The sequence below is a fragment of the Pelodiscus sinensis genome, chromosome 5, assembly GCF_049634645.1.
Source record: "Pelodiscus sinensis isolate JC-2024 chromosome 5, ASM4963464v1, whole genome shotgun sequence".
NCBI classification, from domain to species: Eukaryota; Metazoa; Chordata; order Testudines; family Trionychidae; genus Pelodiscus; species Pelodiscus sinensis.
Window position 1 is genome coordinate 116,974,658 of NC_134715.1, and position 20,790 is coordinate 116,995,447.

The 20,790-nt window shown below is 40.0% G+C and overlaps 1 protein-coding gene across 15 annotated transcripts in view; it reads right to left on the minus strand.

The window, feature by feature from the left end:
• The window catches only part of ADD1 (adducin 1), a 98,476-nt gene that overhangs the window by 57,328 nt on the left and 20,358 nt on the right, over positions 1-20,790 (minus strand). For all 15 annotated transcript variants that reach the window (XM_075930841.1, XM_075930842.1, XM_075930844.1 and 12 more), the window contains exons 2-4: positions 12,583-12,795; positions 11,199-11,361; positions 8,009-8,160 (exon numbers count right to left, since the gene is read on the minus strand). In XM_075930841.1, coding sequence (XP_075786956.1) covers positions 8,009-8,160; positions 11,199-11,361; positions 12,583-12,777 — 510 coding nt within the window. In that variant the 5' untranslated portion in view covers positions 12,778-12,795. The remainder of the gene's footprint in view (positions 1-8,008; positions 8,161-11,198; positions 11,362-12,582; positions 12,796-20,790) is intronic.

Sequence of the window (20,790 nt, forward strand, 5' to 3'; positions counted from 1 at the left end):
TCTTATTTTCTAGACTTCTAGCATTTGTGTAAGCACTTTAAAAACTTGTCACTGTTTATTTGTCTGCCCTTTTTTGATGTGTCAGATTCTTTTTATGTGAATGTTTTTCGTCTGATTTGGCCCATACTTTATCCTCTTCCATCTTCTCCTCCTGACTAAAACCTAGAGAATCTTTATCAATAGACTGTTCTTTAAGAAACGTCTCTGTCTGATACATGTGCTCCTCTGCACCAATCGGCTTTTCCCCATCTCTTAACATTAAAAAGGTCGCAGAGCAGTTTTTAAACTAAGTGCCAGCAGTCTGGATCCACTATGGTTTAGGTGGAGCCCATCCTTCCTGTATAGGCTCCCCCTAACCCAAAAGTTTCCCCAGTTCCTTATATTTAGATTCTGCTGACAAGACAAGCTTTTATAGTCATCTACAAATCACTATTTTTTTTGGTCAATTTTATATGAGTAGTACAAATATAAGTCTATATGTACTCATCATTCAAGTTTATTCCCCCTACTGTAAAACAAACCATTTACTTATTCAGAATTCTACAAGCCAGGAAAAGAAAAGATAAGAAGAAAAATGGAATTTTAGGAGAAATTCCTAATTGGCAAGAAAAAGATCTGATCTTGAATGCATTGGAAAAGTGAAAGTTATTATGAAAAGACAATTCCTTAATCTCTCCCTGTCTTAGCAATGTTACCCGAGTAAATTTTCAGAAGTATAACCTGAAAGAACAAAAACTGTTCTCCCATGCAAAGCAATATACCCATGAAATACAGTTTAATTTTTTGGGATTATGATAAATTAATTTGAAGCACATTAAGGGGAATGGTTCTAGAGTTCAGCAAACAAGGTGAATCTGGTTTCAGTAGAAATTTAAGAAAACTGAACTGCAAACACTGACCTTTGAGTCCAGTGCTAAGGAGAAACCATTCTTTGCCACTTTTTATGGTCCAAATTAATAGTTTGGTTATGTATAGTGATTGTATCTCAACATTTAAAATCAAATTATTTAGATACATAGTGCTTTCCTCCCTGCCCCCCATCTAGTTACTAATTATTTTCAGGAAAGAAATACAGCAGAACCTCAGAGTTATAAATGCCAGAGTTACAAACTGACCTGGCAAACATACAGGTCATCTGGAACCAAAAATAAGGAATCAGATGGCAGCAGAGACCAAACCCTTTCGCAACAAAGCAAAAATTAAAATAGCACAATACTGTGTTAAACTACTAAAAAAAGGGAAGTTTAAAAAAAAAAATAAGGTAGTAAACAATTTCATTTTAGTAAATATGGTTAAAAGGAACATTTTTCTTCTGCACAATAACATTTCTAAGCAGTACTGCAACTGAACATTGATTTAAACTGCTTAAAAAAAATAAAAGTTTTGCTCAGAAACTTATAAATATTTCAGAGTTAGGAACAGCTTTTATTCCCAAGATATTCATAACTCTGAGGCTGTGTCTACACTGGGCCACTTATTCCGGAAAATCAGCCGCTTTTCCGGAATAAGCTGCGAGCTGTCTACACTGGCCCTTGAATTTCCGGAAAAGCAACGATGCTCTACTGTACAAAATCAGCCGCTATTCCGGAAAAACTATTCTGCTCCCGCTCGGGCATAAGTCCTTATTCTGGAACACTGTTCCGGAAAAGGGCCAGTGTAGACAGCCCAGTCGTCTTTTCCGGAAAAAAAGCCCCAATCGCGAAAATGGCGATCGGGGCTCTTTTCCGGACAAGCGTGTCTATATTGGCCACAGACGCTTTTCCAGAAAAAGGGCTTTTCCGGAAAAGCAGCCTGCCAATGTAGACGCTCCTTTTCCGGAAAAACTGAAAACGGAATAGTATTCTGTTTTAAGCATTTCCGGAAATTCATGCCAGTGTGTAGACAGCCCGAGAGTCTTCTATAATGCCTTCATTTTCTATTAGAGTAAGCCCTTGAAATGATTGGTAACTACTACTTAGAATATTCTAACAATTTGATAAAGGATCTAACTCAACACCTTCTGGACAATACTTGCTTTGTAAATATTTATTGCCATATTTAGAGCTACATCTTCTGAAACAGGAAGCCTGATTCTCCCACTCCCTGGTTTTCAGCTGTCTATCCCTAGAGCAGGGTTTCCCAATTTTATTTGGCCACGGAACCCTTTTAAACGTGAAAGAATTTTGTGGAACTGCTAATCACAGTCTAATATACGAGCTGAAAAAGTAGACCACAAATAAGTAATGATAATAATAAACAAATGCTAAACAAAGTCATAAAAAAACATTTAGTTTAATTGCACATATTTAAAATAAAAAAAGTCACAATATTAATTACTTTTTTTAAAAATCATAAATGTTATTGTAATGGAATTTTCTTGCAAAACTCTTATTTTCACTTTGCAGAACCCCGGGATTCCCCGGAACACCATTTGGGAAACACTGCCCTAGAGCAAGTTAGGACTGAATAGGGGTGAACTTAATTTATGTTATCGTAGGACTGGGTGTAGCAAAGCTGTATTCTGCCACTCTTCCTTCTTTCCCTCCTTTTCTGGCCTATGCCCTGTCCTTGGAACAATCTCAATACGGTCCTTCCTCACCCTTTATACCAGGAGATAGATTGGTGGGTGCCTGGCTGAGACAAAGGTGCTGCAGTTCGCACTGCCAAATGTGTGTTAGCGGAAAGTTCTCTGACAGTGAGATGCTTGCTACTTAAAAAGAATAATAAGAGTATAATGAATGAGGCTTTTTGACCAATCTTAGATTAAGATAATTTGTATTTTTTTTCTTTATGGGTCAGAGCTGTATGAATGGCAGTTCGCAGTACCACCAGATTTATATTTGTATCTATCCATATTAGGAGGTTACCAAAAGGCTAACTTTAGATACATCAGATATACAATATCAATAAAAGGATGGGAAAGGTTAGTCCACCAATGGTGGTGCTTACTAGTTAACTTGTTAACCAGAGGGGGCTGGAGCAGCTCCCCACCAGCCATGGAAAAGGGCTGCTCTGGGTGTTGAGAGTTGCTTCTGTTTGCAGCAGACCCAGGGGTGTAGGGATAACATATTAATGTATTAAAAATGTGATTCCCCCAAATGGAAGTGACTCCCCATAATTTGTTCCCCACAACTTAAAGTGTTTAGATTTATTATTAATTCTTCTTCTTATTATTATTTGTTAAGATTGTTAAATGTTTAGATTTATTATTATTATTATTATTGCCCCTTTAGAATATAATGTATTAGGTCATGTAACTTAGAACTGTTAAGAATATAAGCCTGTGTAGCCAGAAATAGCCCCCCCTCTGTTCCCCAGGGCATGCTCAAGCTTGTGCAAGGGGCTGCTTGAAATTGACATTGCAGATACACATTGTAACAATGCATTGTCAAGCCACTAACTCTGCTATGGGAGCCAAGCCCTGTAATTGACTAAGGGCATTGTTACAATGTTTTAAAGAGAACAGGCGTCAATAAAGTAACTTTATTCAGCACTCAGAGAATGTTTTAAGCAATACCACCCAGAAACTTTTTGTAACTACAACTCTGATATATGTAAAGTTATTATTATACAAAAATATTGCATGGGAAACATTAATTAAGGAATGTATGTAAGAGAGAGAGTGCTTGGATGATGAGTGAATGGTTCTGAGAGGTGGCAGCCTGAGAATATAGCAACAAAGGGCTGAAGAAGGCGTCAGGTGCCAGTGCAACCAAAAGGTGGCAAGTGGAGAAAACCAAGTACTGGAGGTCCACCCGATAAGATCACTGACAGCCACCCTGGAGACAGCACCTGGCAGCCACCCTGGAGACATCAGCATGATGCAGCAATTTCCATAGACTGGCATAGGAAAAAATTCCTATAAGAACTGGACTAAAAAAAGCTATGGAATCAGAGTCCAAGGTTCTGCTGCCAGCCTACCAGGAGCTTCAGATGCGCCTCTGATCAGGACTTCGCTCCCCACTACCATCACTTGTGTACAGAATACCTGGCCAGTATTCTGTCACAAGCAACTTCCAGGCTGGTAACTATAACAAATACACAGAACCTGAATGAATGGATGAATGAATGTTTATATGTATAAGGGTTAAGTAGTTAAACAGCGTTGTTTGCTTCTATCTTTTCTTTATTTTTTTATTATTATCTTTACAATAAATGAGGCTTTTTTTGCCTTATCCCCCTCATAAGATCCTGCTTGCTTTTATTTGGTATAACAGGGGGAAGGAGGGACTGCAGACAGGGGCTGCTCTGTCTGGGCTGGAACAGCCCCGGCCTGTGGCAGAGAGCCACTCCAGCCTGGCCATGGTGGGAGGAAAGGAAATTCCAGCCCAACTGGGCTAGAGTGCCCTCCCATTTGATTAGCTGGTTAAACTTCACATTTAACCAGTTCACTAATTAAGCAGGATTTTACATGCCTAATCCATATTAGAGGGCAGGTTGGTATGCTTTTTTAATATGGTTCTCTTGAAATTTCTTAGTATCCACTAAGTAAGAGAAATAACTGCTATACTGTCCATTTTTAAGATCCTTTTAGTCTGGATGCTATGGTGAAGTATACATACCTCATTTGAGGAAGGAAACAAGAAGAGCCAGTTGACAGACAAGCCTCACCAACAAATACTGATTCTTTTCAACTGAGTGACTGGAGGTAGTAATGCCAAAAAAAAGTTGTGAGCTATCAGTTTCAATTGGTGGAACTAAGGGAACAGAGTAATCCCACACAACAAGGAATCTTTCACAGAAAGCCAATGGAGAGAAGGGTCATAGCAAGACTAGTTTGTCTTAAAGAGACAAGCAGTAACTTTAGCTGACTGTCAAAAGAGAAGATAATATCTAAAATTTACTAGAAGATTTACCCAGAATTGTTTGGGTCCTTAACTCAAATAAGTCTTGTTTTTCTTCATTTCAATCATTGTTCGAGGGTAGGGTTGGGATGAGGGATTCAGTATGCAGGCTACCAGAGGAAGAGAGGACAACCCTCGCCCTCTCTCCCTGCAGCAGCTTGGGGCTAGGTGAGAAGCACCTGTCCATGGCTGCTGCAGCAGGCACATCCAGGGCAGAGTATGAGATATATATTTCAGAGTTTGTCTGTGTAAGAGAGAGCTGTCCCTTTCTCCACCCTTGGCCCAATGGGGAGTATAGCTGTCCCAGTCCATCTCTGGCCCCTTGCTCCCCTGTGGTCATTCTACTGTATAACTCCCTCCTACCAGACCCCTCCCTATCCATTTTATGAGAAATAAATTCCATGCACATCCTATTGTCCTGGCACAGCCAAACACTTACTTTGCTTTAAGTTACAAGAGGAAGTTGCATACCAAACATGGTCCTACCTTTTACCGTTTGAGAGTCTGTTTGTTCAAGAATTCCTAAACAGACACGTATATTTCTAAAATATATAGTAAGATTTTACACACAAAGTATGTATTAACAGTCTGCTAGTGGACACTGCAGTGTCTTAATATTATCTTTAACATTATGACTATCACTCATCATTACAGAATGATTGAGTGAAAATAGTTGATGACCTATATAACTATTAATTGACAATAGCAAGTGGGGGCTTGTTTTAATTTTCAGAAAAAGACTTGCACAATGGTACTGTATACATACTGCTTCAAAAATATAACATTCCTCACACCTCACCATGATATGCTCTGCTAAATTACTTCCAGGTATAACCAGATGAACACATCTTTAAAAGGCAGAGTGGCTTGCACAAAAATTTGTCTTAATAGTTTTTAAAAACAACCAACCAACTTACTAACACACAGCCTGATTATTTTTCCTTCCCAGGTATTACCTTTTTTATTTAAGACTCAGTGAAAACAGAAATTGGCAAAGACGAGATTAAGTGAAAAAGTAGTTAAGGAGCAAAGGCATAGTTGGTTTCTCCTCTCTGGAAGGGGAGTCTCAGCTTCAGAATAGGGATGTGAAGGACTAGTCAACCAGTTGACCATCTGATAAGCAAATGCTTATTTATCAGAAAGAGGCAGCAAGGGAGCACGGGGGCGTGGGAGGGGTGGAGAAGAAAAGAGGTGGTACTTGGAAGCGGCAGCGCCACGTGGAGCCTGGTGCCAGACCCTGGGCTCCATGTGGTGCCGCTGCTTTGAAATGCCACAGCAAGAGCCCGGCATCTTCCTGGGCATCTCAAAGTGGCAGCATTGTGTGGAGCCCAGGGTCAGCAGGGAATCCCCCAGCTGACCCCAGGCTCAACATGGCACTTTCGCCTTTAAAGTGTAGCAACAGCCCTAGGGTTGTTTCTACAGTTCTAGAGCAGAAACACCCTATCAACTAGTCAAATAATTGATGCAAAAGGCATCAACTATTCGATTAGTCAGTTACCTGCAATTTAACATCCCTACTTCAGAATCGATAAAGCGCATCCAGTTATGTGATTAACTGACCATCTAAACTTGTGTCTCATACAGTGTTCATACATTCCATCTGAAATGTATTTATTTACTGCATTATTTCTCCTACACACTTGCCAATTTTAATTGTGCCTTAGATAATGTTACTACAGTTTGATTATCCATTGTACCAACACACATCAGTTTGGATGACTTGCTGTCACCTCTCGCTTGAAAAGAACACAACTGAGAAGCTTCTTAGTTAAATCCCTTCCAGAATGAGGCCTCAGATGGAAGGGATGGGGCAGAGACAGCCAGCCCTCATCGCTACCTGGAATGTGCCATTCCCTCCTCCCTATTTAGATCTGCCCAAAACATGCCATGAAGTGCTCTGGAGGCTATTTAAAGGGGAAGAATGGTTAAAATTTAATTCTTCTCTTTCTTTTTCAACTTCCACATAGGCATTAAATATGCACTGTTGCTTTTTAATCACAATTCTAAAAATTTGCTCTTTTCTTTCTATGCTGATTGATAAACCATTCTTCCATGTCTGAATTATCTCATCTTGAATACCTTAATCTCGCTCAGGACCCTTGGATGCTAACCTTACTCTCTACCGTCTATCCAAAATGTTGCTGTCGAAAGCTTCAGAGGGGTAGCTGAGTTAGACTGTAACTGAAAAAGCTTTTAAAAAAAAATAAAAATAAAAAATTGTTAACAGAACCGTTGCAATGTTTATATTCTTTAATAAGAAATGATGCAATCTTATTAGCATCACTCCTGCCTCTCAACGAACCTTTTCCTTTCTTTATGACCCTAACTGGCTGTGTCACGGCTGGACAAAAGCTATTTTCACAAAGTATGCACCCATATTTTAGATACTCATGGAAATACTACTAATAATAGTCAATAACATTATGAATGTAAATACTAACAGTCATCTAATCCAATTGAAAAAATTAAGGGCAGCCACTGTAATAAGCCACTACAACTTCACATTTGCAATATCGATACACAATTCAACTCTGTTATGAAGACAATAGACTCTGTTTCTTTAGTCACAGCTGTGACTTTAATCATGACATCCATTTTAGCCCCTCATCTGGCTCATGAAACCTCCCTGTACTGCCAGTCATTCTGTCAAGTATTGTTATTACGAATGCCAGTAATTACTTACTCAGTCACAATGTAGCTAGTTGTCAGAGATTGTTAAGCTAAGTATTCTAAAATCAAATGTGCCAGGGGGCTGATTCTCAGAAAGGGTTACAATGGAACTATAGATACTTTCATAATTTTTAATATGTAGTTACATGACTAACAAAAACAGGTATTTTATTATATTGAAAAAGAACCCTAAGAGGTCACCCATTGAATGACAAATAAAAATTATATATTCCACTTAAGACATTAAATGCTTGAGCCCTTGAGGGAAAACCCCCCCACAACTTGATTCATCATGTGGACTTTGTTATAGAGTCTGTTAAGAACCTCTTTTCAAGCTGAACTGGCTGACATCCAACCTGCTCTGTTCTTAATTCCTGACATGCTGTGATGAATCTCTTCACTCTTCAACTGTTTTCCAGACCACTTCATTTCTGTTGCAATCATAAGGGGGCAGGGGGGAGAGGGAAATTGATCTATAGAACAATTGTTTAGCTATGTGTTGATCAAATACTCACTGTTATATGATTGTAAATAAGCTGAGACCACCCAAAGAGATCCGCTAGTCTGTAGAATGCTGCTAATTTACATCGCAGTAACTTCTCCCCTTTTTCATAAGCAATGGAATCTGACCCTCTAAGGTCATTCACTGGTGTCACCATGCCAAGACCTGAAAAGGAGGAAGAAAAAGCACACAAATTATGTGCTCAATACCTCAGTTAATGTCCAACAACACTGTACCACATCTATGGAGGCTATTCCTATAATGCTACTGAGAGATGTCTGAACAACCAAAGAAGTTGATGGTAAATTTTGGTTGCCTAACATAGAACTGTAACCCTTCTATTTATACATCCTGTAAAAGCAAGGCATTAAATTATTTCCCTGACTCATTTCTGATAAAATCGGACAAGCACTAGTTCACTCCTGCGACGTTCAACAAAATGCAAAACCATCAACACTGTATCTTGTCTTGGTTTCAAATTAAAACCAAAATTCTTAGATATATGACAATTTCCTTTAAAATGAAAATCTAGGTTGACTTTGAAAAACAACACTACACATTTAATTGTATCAAAGAAAAGCAATTGTGTTGCAAGTCTTAAAGTTAGCAACTTCTGATCTACTGCAGATCTAATTAATACACAATCACATTTGTGTGCATTTTATTAGAAATAAGCTGGCAAATGTGAGGGGAAGAAGGTTTATAGGTAAAAGGTAAAGAATTATAGCGCTGACTATATTTCAAGTACAATCGTACTTGAGTTCCTTGATATGATTCTACTTGAAGTCTATTCAGATCTATAGATAGCTTTATCTCTTAGCCAAAGTACAGTCCTATTTTATAAAAGCACATGGGACCTTAAATGCTTCTCTGAACCATGCCAAAATCTTGCCTTTGGAAGCTGTGTCAAATATTTCCCAAATACATCTATTGTTTAAAGCAATGTTTCTCAAAGCTTCCTGCGGCTTTCCTTGACTTCAGTGACCCACAGCCAATGGGAACTATGAGGCACTGTAGCTGTAGAGCAGTTAGGTAAATAAACTGGAGTGGCCTGTTAGCAGCTTTCTCTAAGTGGACCAACAGCCCACTTCGAGAAAAACTGCTTTAAAGCATTCATAGATGTATAATGAAAATGTTCTAAATTTAAACAGGAAATACTGTTGGTTGAATAGTATAAAGCTTTTCCTTTTTGTAGTCCTGCTTAAGGAAGAAAACCAGAGACCTTCTGCAAAAATCAAAATGTGTAAGTTTCAAAAGGGGTATTCTTACAGCCTGGTGCAGATACAAATTAGGGATGTAAAATCTCATTTAATTGGTTAAACAATGGACAAGGGCTGCTCCAGCCAGCTAGCTGGCCAGAGAAGTCCCTGATTGTGGCATGCCACTCAATACAGACAGGGGCTGTGGTGGAGCCCTGGGCCATGCAGCACCCTGCCTGCAGCAGGCAGGGAACTGCTCCAGCCTCTACCAGTTATCTGGAGCCGGCAAACCTAACCCATTAAGAGTGAAGCTTACCAGTTAACCAGCTAACTATTCATATCCCTAATATAAATGTCACAGAATCATAGAATACCTGAACTGGAAGGGACCTTGAGAGATCAAGTCCAGTCCCTTGGCCTCATGGCAGGATCAAGCACCATTTAGATCATCCCTGATAGAGGTCTATCCAAACTGCTCTTTAATATCTCCAGTGATGGAGATTCCACCAACTCCATAGGCAATTTCAGTGTTTAGCCACCCTGACAGGTAGGAAGTTTTTTTACTGATGTCCAACCTAAACCTCCCTTGCTGCAATTTAATCCCATTGCTTGTTGTCCTATCAGAGGCCAACAAGAACAATTTTTCTCCTTCCTCCTTGTAACACCCTTTTAGATACTTAAAAAATGCTATTATGTTCCCTGTCAGTCTTCTCTTTTGTAAACTAAAGCCCAGTTCTTTCAGTCTTCCCTCACAGCTCATGTGTTTAAGCCTTTAATCATTTTTATTGCTCTTCTCTGGACCGTCTCAAGATCTTTCTTGAAATGTGGGGCCCATTGGGTTGCCAGATACTTTCCCCAAAAATCCCAAACATGGCAGGGAAAAAAAAAAATTGAGGGAAAAAAGTCACTGCGCCTTTAAATTCCCGCGCTCCCTGCTCCCCCACCTGACATGGCAGGGGAAAAATGTGCCCTCTGGCCTTCTGTCCGAGAAATACGTGTCTAGTATTTTCTGGGGTTTTTTTTACCCGACAGAAGGCGCAATTATCAGACTGTCCAGGCAAAAACCGGACACCTGGCAACCCTAGGTGCCCAGAACTGGACACAATAATCCAACTGAGATCTAATCAACACAGAGTAGAGAAGAAGAATGACTTCTCATGTCTTGCTCACAACTCTCCTGTTAATGCATCCCCTGAGTCATGTTTGCTTTTTTGGCTACAGTGTCACACTGCTGACTCACATTTAGCTTGTGGTCCACTAGGACTCCTAGATCGCTTTCTGCAGTACTCCTTCCTAGACAATCACTTCCTGCAGATGTGGATATACACTGGTATATCTCTCTACTCCCAAGAGACACTGCGACCAATGGAGAGCTTCCATGAGCCAGTATCCCACACTAGCAGCTCTGCCTGCACATGCAGCTGTACACTGTCGCCTGTCTGTGGTTGTCCAGCCCCACTGACAGTGGGGCTGTGGGTGGTACAGCCCCATAGCTGATAGGAGTTGCCAGTAGAAAGTGCTGGCTCCTGAGAGCGATTGGATCATGCTCCTCTTTTGTGGCCGCAGTATTTCTTGGGAGTAGACTCCTGAGGATCAGTGGATACTGATGTCTGCATTTGTATCTGTGCAGAGCTCTATATAAACTTTCTAGCCTCCTCTATCAGTTAGACTTCTGATAATGGGCATTTCATTTTTCTGTTTTTTCCACCATTAAACAACAATCACATTAAGATGTATTATAGATTTATTAGTGACAGCATATTTTTCAATTAATATGTCTAAAAGAGCTTTAATATAAATATACATAAATCAACATTCTTTATAGCATTCTTGAATTTGCTAGTTACTTTGATGGGTTGTTTCGATTTATTTATTTTTACAGCATTTCTGGTATTTCAACTTGTTCACAACATTATTCCTTTGTTTAAATTATTTTTAAGAAAGTTATGAAGTGCCCATTACAAATTGTGGTACATCTTTATCACAAATGACCCGTGTACTCACTCATATTTAATGCAGCCATTCCACCTTGTGGTGCCGCCGGATAGACATTTGGTATATTTGTGGTCATGAAATCTGCAATCTGTTGTAAAGCCAGCAACCCTGTTGGGTTCTTTCCTTTCTTAAATTGTTCCTGGATCATGGATTCCAATTCTTCACAAAAGGCCTAGCAACAAAATATTGCATATTGTTAAACATCACAAAGTTGCAGAACCCTAACCAACCAGATTGCTTCACACACTCCTTCCCTAGCATCTTCCCAGTATGATTCAAAGGGAAACACTGCGCACATAGCCTCATACCCCTGTCAGTTTGTGGAAGACTTATCTAGCCTGTTGCTGTCATTTAAAAATTTTGTTCTCCAAAGTTCCCAATCCCATGAGTTTCATCAGCCTTTACAACCTAACAACATCCCCATGCTCATGAAGAAGGATAATCCAATATGTAAGGCTGTTAAAAATGAAGTAGAGAGATAAGCCTTGCAGGGATGGGGAATGAACTAAAAACAGGGGTATATTAGCTAGTAGGATCAATTAGAACAGGATTGGCTGCATACCTGAAAGTCAACATCACAAAACATGCATACAAATTCTTTTGAGAAAAGACATTTCACAAAAAGTAAGTGTAGTAAGTTTAGCTATGGCTAGACAGCAGAAAGAAGAGAAAGCTCTCTAAGCAAAGAGCACATACGTAGTCAAGAACAAATATTTATGTACCATAATGAATTTAAACCAATCACTTTATCCTCCAGCTTCCCTTTTGGAAGACAAGCATATAAAAAAAAAATCTGACTAACTATTTCACAAAGTAATGACATATGAGGAAAAAGTTACATGAGAAAAATAGGTCTGCCGTGGCTAAACAATTAAGAGTTGAAGTAATTATAAATAATGGAATTTAGAACACTAAAAGCAAAGAGGCATTTAAAATAGAAAAAGGAAGTTCAAATAGGAGCAGAGATCTAATTAAGTAAAGGAAAAATTTGAGTTGAGTATCAGGAAAGCATCTTTCTGAAAAGCATGGAACCGTCTTCAAAATAAAATGATGAAACTCTAAATAGGAACCATGAAACTAGACTGGACATCACACCAGAAAATTATATTCTATTGACCACTCTTACACAGGCAAGGAGATCAAATAAATCTTAGGCTATATCTACACTACGAGTCCCTTGCCCACACATTCATATTCACATTAGCGCCTATCAAGCTAGCAGGAGTATAAATTGCAGGGTAGCCATGGTAGCAAGGGTAACAGCAATGAGGGCATAGCTATAGCTTTAAATATCTCTATCTTCTGTAATTCTATTGAACATGTTGTGTCACAAGTGCAAAGTAACCCAAATCAGAATATCTAACACCAAAAGAAAGTATGGTATTTCCCTTACTGGGCTTTGCAGAATCATGGAGACTCTTTTCTTTTGTTCCATCATGTTGAAATCTTGGCGCAAATCAGGAGCCATATTCCTCTCTCGCAAATACTCTGGGTTATTTTCATCAATTCGATCAAAATACCTTTCTTTGTGAGGAGCTGTTGTTGGGGGTGGTGAAGTCACCACTGTTGCACTGGAATCACCATTCATAGCAGAATTTTAAGTGTCCTATAAAAAATTGAATCAGGAAGAAATTTAAAACTTAGATTGATAATACACAAGTCAGCAACACAGATCTGTATTCAAACATGTTCTTGGTTTTAACAGCACAAAAACAAGAACTAAATTAGCTTGGCTTCCATACCATACAAGCCAGAGTTTCAGCAAGCCACATAGATTTTGTTAAACTTAAAAAAATGCATAAAAAGTAGTAAGTACTTAGGTGTATAATTTTGAAGCAGTAAGGTGGAAATTCAAACAAGACAGCTATTCAAATAGTATCTGCTACAATAAGCTCGCCATGTAATAGTATATCTTTAGTTATCTGTTCAGTTTTCAGATCTCCTAAAAAGAATATGAAGTTTTCTAATTTATAAAACAATTACACTCATATATGCAGCTATAGTGGTACAGAATGACATATAAGATCCAATATTCCCAACATTAACAATGAAATAGTAATCCCCATCTTATTGACTATTGCACTCCAAAATAGTGAATTGTATTATTAGCTATATTTGGAAAGCAATTTTTAAAAGATATTTAAATAATTATAATGGTTTATATTTAACATATTAAATGTAGTTAATAGCTAGATTACTTAGAGAAATTCCCCTATACTGCTGTCCCTGCAGGGCATTCTGGAATTGTTAAAATTTAAAATTATTTAAAAGGATTTATTTTAGCAGTCTATGCCAGCGGCGGGCTGCCTAGGCTAGTGAGTGGGCCACATGCGTGGCCTGTCTATGTCAGCGGGCCAAAAAATTGTTGTAATCATCACTAGGTTATTGTCGTAATCATCTAGGTTAGAGTAGTTCTGCTAACTGTGCTTGCAAAACCTAGAATTTGCAGGGCATGCTGTGTCAAACATAAGAACGATTTGTTTGGATGCAGAGGAAATGCACTGCTCTCTAAGTCAATGTTGTGTGCAACCAGCATGCACCTTAATTTCATTTGTCCTTGCTTTATGCATGTGTCACTTTAGTAATAGTGTTAAAAAAAAACTATGCAGACAGAAATCATTAGAATCTGGCAACACTACACATGGGCAATGGTAAACAAAATGTCTCGCAGGCCACATTAGGGATGCAAAATCTCATTTAAAAATTTAACAAGTTAAAAGTTTTATTTAACTGGGATCCCGGTTAAACTTATACACAAGTTTTATATTTTTGGAACTCAAAGCAGTATACAATATATCACGTTTGTAAATACTGCAGAGTTAACTCTTTTCTTATGATTTTCAATTCTGAAATGGATTTCAGAATAGAAAGCATGTCAAAAGGTATTTATATGAAAACAGAAGTACTTATGAAAAGCAAATACTATGTTATTCTAAATATGTTCTGATTAGAGCTCATCACTGCAGTATCAGAGTCCTTTTTTGGGAATTTGATACCAGAAAAAAAATTGAGACATTATAATATTGTGTATTATATGTGTCACAAAAGATGTTAAGAAAGATTGTGGGCTCTCACCTATTCTATTTATCATTCTTCTTTGGTATCATTTGACTACTTTGGTGTTGAAACAATAGTAAAGAATAAAATTGTCAGGCACGTAGAAGAACATAATTTGTTGGACAAAAGTCAACATGGTTTCTGTAAAGGGAAATCATGTCTTACTAATCTATTAGAGTTCTTTGAAGGGGTTAACAAACATGCAGAAAAGGGGGATCCAGTAGATATAGTGTACTTGGATTTTCAGAAAGCCTTTGACAAGTTCCCTCACCAAAGGCTCTTGTGTAAATTACATGGCCATGGGATAAGAGGGAAGGTCCTTTCATGGATTGAGAACTGTTTAAAGGCCGGAAACAAAGGGTAGGAATAAATGGTAAATTTTCAGAATGGAGAGGGGTAACTAGTGGTGTCCCCCAAGGGTAAGTCCTGGGACCAATCCTGTTCAACTTATTCATAAATGATCTGGAGAAAGGGATAAGCAGTGAGGTGGTAAAGTTTGCGGATGATACTAAACTGTTTAAGATAGTCAAGACAGAAGCTGACTGTGAAGAACTTCAAAAAGATCTCACCAGACTGAGTGATTGGGCAACAAAATGGCAAATAAAATTTAATGTGGATAAGTGTAAAGTAATGCAAGTGAGAAAAAATAACCCCAACTATACGTACAGTATGATGGGGACTAATTTCAAATCAGGAAAGAGATCTTGGAGTTATCGTGGATAGTTCTCTGAAAACTTCCACACAGTGTGCAGCGGTGGTCAAAAAGGCAAATAGGATGCTAGGAATAATTAAGAAAGGGATAGAAAATAAGACCCAGAATATCTTACTGCCCCTGTATAAAACTATGGTACGCCCACATCTTGAATACTGTGTTCAGATGTGGTCTCCTCATCTCAAAAAAGATGTTTTGGCCTTGGAAAGGGTTCAGAAAAGGGCAACTAAAATGATTAGGGGTTTGAAACGGGTCCCATATGAAGAGAGGTTAAAGCGACTGGGGCTTTTCAGTTTAGAAAGGAGGAGACTTAGGGGGGATATAATAGAGTGTGTCTGTCTGCGATGCCGCCACGCAGCCTCTGTCTATGGCCATGGTCACCAACCAGTAGATCGCGATCTACCGGTAGATCTCAGGGGCTCCAAGAGTAGCTCTTGAGCCCTCTCTGAACTGCGCACCTGTGCAGTACATTTACATTAGATTTCCTCATGTAATGTAGGCAGGGCTTCAAGGAAGGGGTAGGGCAGTAGATCTTCACCTGTTCTGAGACTTAAAAAGTGGTCTTGGGTGTAAAAAGGTTGGAGACCACTGGTCTACGGGGAGTTTGGGCCCTCTGCAGATACAGGCTGCTGCCGCTTTCCTGAACTGCTGCCTCTATAAGAAGCAACAGTGCAGTGCAGCAGGCAGGAGATGGTCTGTGCGAGGAGCTGCTCTTGAAATAGGCTCCCTTTGGGGACTGGCTCCCGCCTGCCATCCTGCACTTCTGTCTCTGATATATAGGCAGCAGTGTGGGATGGTAGGGGGCCTCCCTGCAGTTGGGCTGGGAGCACACTGGCTGCCGACCCTGCCTCCAGACACCATTGAATAATCGTGTAACCACTAAGACTTGGTGTGGTTACACAATTATTAAAGTAAACATCTGACATCCCTAATGTGTGGGTACCAAGGTGATTTTTAACGAGGTGATGTTACCATCTGTCTGGAATGTGCTTTCAACCTATCTTCTTCTTAGACCCTTGTACTCCAAGTGGAGCATAGGTCATCTAAAAAAGTCTCTTCCACTTCACACTTGTCTTGAGACACAACTTCTAGCTGGCTCCAGGAGTACCCCAGTTGCTCTCCTTTACTCTCAGTAGATCTTCTCCATGTTGTCTGAGGTCTTCCTCTTTTGCATTTTCCTTGAGGGTTCCATGTGAGAGCTTGATGGACTATGCTGGATGATGGTTTTCTGAGACCGTGGCCTAGCCAACCTCACTTTCGTCTCTTGATTTGAACATCAAGTGGCTCTTGTCCTTCTCTGTTCCAAAGATCCTCATTTGTGACAGTCTTGCCATTTGATGTGAAGGATGTACCTCAGGCATCTGTTTATGAATGTCTGTAGCTTGTGATTTGAAGACTTTTTAGTATGCCACAGGTCTCGCATCCATGCAACAGCACGCTCTTCACATTTGTGTTGAAGATTCACAGTTTCATCTTCACAGTTATTATTTGTGAACTCCATATGGAACGAAGAGTCTTGAATGCAGATGCGGCGAGGAGTCCTGTGGCACCTTATAGACTAACTGAAGTGTAGGAGCATAAGCTTTCGTGGGCAAATACCCACTTCGTCAGATGCATGTAGTGGAAATTTCCAGAGGCAGGCATAAATATGCAGGCCAGGATCAGGCTGGAGATGACAAGGTGGATCCAATCAAAGAGGATGAGGCCCACTTCTAGTAGCTGATCTGGAGGTGTGAATTCGAAGAGAGGAGAAGCTGCTTTTGTAGTTAGCAAGCCATTCACAGTCTTTGTTTAATCCAGAGTTGATTGTGTCAAACTTGAAGATGAACTGTAGCTTAGCAGTTTCTCTTTGATGTCTGGTCCTGAAGTTTTTTTTGCTGCAGGATGGCTACCTTTAGATCTGCAATTGTGTGTCCAGGATGATTGAAGTGTTCCCCTACAGGTTTTTGTATGGAGTGGAAATCTATCTACCACATGAAGAGACTTGCACAAGTAACATACAAAAACCAGATCAGCTACTAGAAGTGGGCCTCATCCTCCTTGATTGGATCCACCTCATCATCTCCAGCCTGATCCTGGCCTGCATATTTATACCTGCCTCTGGAAGTTTCCACTACATGCATCTGACGAAGTGGGTCTTTGCCCACGAAAGCTTATGCTCCTACACTTCAGTTAGTCTATAAGGTGCCACAGGACTCCTCGCCGCTTTTGCAGATTCAGACTAACACAGCTACCCCTCTGATACTTGAATGCAGATGTTGCTTTCCCTATCCTAGCATTGATATCCTTTTCTGTTCCTCTGTCTTTGCCTATAATACTCCCCAGTAGATGAACTGTTCCGCATCTTCCAGATCATCCTCTCCCAGTGTGATGGTGGTGTTGTTGGACTGGTTGATCCTCAATGTCTTGGTCTTTCCCTTGTTAATGCTCAGTCCAATCATTTAGGCAGTTTTGTCTACTGTTGCGACCTTTTCAACCTATGGGCTTTCAGCCTATTCCCAGTATCAATTAGTGTTTTATACTATCAGCTCTATTTGTGCCAAGTTCTGTGAGCAGCCCCTGCTCACAGCTTAGCTTCGCTTTATATTAGCGAAGTCTTGACTATTGCTAGCTAGGCCCCAGATCTCATACCAAACCCGTGATAGATGGGCTTATATTTCATGCCTTTGTCTTTCTACAATGCCAAGATTTAATTTCTTAATGTGGTAGAAAAAAAATACTATGCGATTTCAGGGGCAGAACACATTTTTCCTGGAGGAAGCAGGTAAAGTACTTAGGTTTTCTTCAGGCTGATAGTGTTGAAGATATACAGCATCATTTGGACTATGTGCTATGAATTTAGTCATTCGCGAAAAGGAACTCTCTAATGAGTAAGTTAGTCTCTAGGGTGCCACCAGATTCCTTGTTTTAGTCATTTTAGTGCAAGCATGTAGACACTGGAGAATGAAGATGCTACCATCTGTGCAGAACTGCATGTAAATACTCCAGTCACCGTCTTTAAAAGAATCAAGCAGCATGAACATAACATAAGAATGGCCGTACTGAGTCAGACCAAAGGTCCATCTAGCCCAGTAGCCTGTCTGCCGACAGTGGCCAGCACCAGGTGCCTCAGAGGGGGTGGACCGAAGACATTGATCAAGTGGTTTGTCTCCCGCCATCCTTCTCCAGCCTCTGACAAACAGAGGCCAGGGACACCATTTCTATCCCCTGCCTAATAGCCTTTTATGGACCTAACCTCCATGAAATTATCTAGCTTCTCTTTAAACTCTGTTCTAGTCCTTGCCTTCACAGCCTCCTCTGGCAAGGAGTTCCACAGGTTGACTACACGCTATGTGAAGAAGAAGTTTCTTCTATTAGTTTTAAACCTGTTACCCATTAACTTCATTTGGTGTCCTCTAGTTCTTCTATTATGGTAACTAATAAATAACTTTTCTTTATTCACCCTCTCCACACCACTCATGATTTTATATACCTCCGTGGCGGCATCGCAGACAGACACACTCAAACCCAATTGGGGTACTCCTGGAGTCAGCTAGAAGTTTTGTCTCAAGAATGAGTGAAGTGGAGGAGACTTGTAGATGACCTATGCTCCACTCGGAGTACAAGGGTTTAAAAGAAAATAGGCTGAAAGCACATTCCAGACAGATGGTAACACTAAAAGGTGGCCAAATTGACCCAAAATATATGGGAAGCTGCTGCTGCTAATAAATCAGGACAACAGCAGACCTGTTGATTTGGAATTAAAACCATTAAGAAGAGCAGAACAGAGAAAGAAATAAAAAGTATAAGTGAAGAAAGCAATCTATGATAAAAACATTTGGCTGTGTCTCTCTCACATGAGGATCCATCTATGGATCACTCACCAGTTTATATTTCACAAGACAACACACTGAAACAGACTGACATCACAGGTCAACTAAGATGGAAGACTCGAACACTGTACATTATAAAACAATGATTTTAGTTATCTGCTATATATAATGAAAATTAACACTACCCTTTGAGTACATATTTTATCATTCTTTCTACAAAGCTAGTAAATACTAGCTAACCCTAGTCAAGTTGGTGAAAACACAAAAATGGGGCATATTGAAAAAATTATATACAGCCGCTCCCCGACTTGCAAATGGTCGAGTTACAACTGTTCGCACTTATGACCAAAGCTCCCATTGAATGGGACCCACGCTTACAAACAGCGCGGTCGCGTGTAACTCAATGGGGTCCGAGTTACAAACGGATTGAGTTGTGGCCAAGTGTTTGGTCCGTAACACATTCGAAACTTGGGGAGAGGTTGTAAATAAATCAAAGACATGGTCACTAAATATAATAAATATGCATCAGAGCTTTAATTAAACAACCTACTCCCATAGACTACTAAATCTTCAAAAATCGCCACTAAAGCTACTCTCAAAAAAAGCATGCATCTGTAGCATGTTAGTTCTGTGACCTGCACAAGTCTGCCAAAACACAATCCCTCTTGCAAGCATATTATCCACAGATCAGCTTTCAGATGCTAAACAAATCTATGAGTCAACCAGAAATAGTCACGCTCTCCTTGCAAATATTAATGCAATATTTACTAGCCGGAACTCTTCCAGACTGCAAAGATCTGGCCTTAATGTCAACACATTCTAAAACTTCAAGTTCTAAAACTTAATGGAATCCAACTCATTAAAGCACCAAACAAACAAACAGGATCTATGGTAAAGTTCTTCTACTTTTAACAATTTACCATCTATTAATTAGCAACACAGGAGAAAAAAAAAGTAAGATCAGAGTTTGCAAATATCTATAACACTCCAAAAAATTCTGTTGAAAGAAGCCTTTTCTTTCTTACTCTAAGCCATTAACACCTAGGAAAACTTTAAAAAACAACTAGTAGTCCTGTGGCACCTTAGAATAGAAATATATATAGTATCATGAGCTTTCGTGGGCAAAAACTTTGTTTGAAACAGAATGCTAGACTGGAAGGGACCTTGAGAGATCATCAAGTCCAGTCCTCTGGCCTGACAGCAGGACCAAGCACCATCTAGATCTCCCCTGATCCATGTCTAACCTCCTCTTAAATATCTCCAGTGATGGAAATTCCACAGCCTCCCCCAGGCAATCTATACCAGTGTTTGACTACCCTGACAGTAAGGAAGTTTTTCCTAATGTCCATCCTAAACCTCCCTTGTCATAGTTTAAGCCCATTGCTTTTTGTTCTATCATCAAAGGCCAAGGAGAACAAATTTCCCCTCTCCTTCCTGTGACACTCTTTTAGATACCTGAAAACCGCTATCATGTCCCTTCAGCCTTCTCCTTTCCAAACTAAACAAGCTTAACTCCTTCAGCCTTCCCTCATAGCTTATATTTTCTAGACCTTTAATCATTTTTGTTGCACTTCTCTGGAACTACTCCAATTTCTCCACATCTTTCTTGAAATGTGGTGCCCAGAACTGGACACAATACTCCAATTGGGGCCTAATCAGTGCAAAGTAGAGCAGAAACATGACTTCTTGTGTCTTGCTCACAACACTCCTGTTAATGCATCCCAGGTCGGATAGGGCCCATGGCTTATCTTAATTTGGCCTGTGAGGTTCAGGGCTCCCTGTCCCTAGGAGCTGTTGTTGGTGCTCCAGCCACGCATCCCTCAAGTTTGGCTGGAGTATCAGTTCTGGCTCCCCTCTGCTTGGGTGGGAGCCCCCAAGCTTCACAGGCAGGACCAAAGCAAGCCATCAGCTGAATTTGGCCCAAGGGCTGTGCCTGGCAAGGAGGAGGGAACAACTCTGCATCAGAACAGCAGCTCAGAAAAGCTCTGTCTCCTGCACGTGGCTTCACCCCCCTCACGCC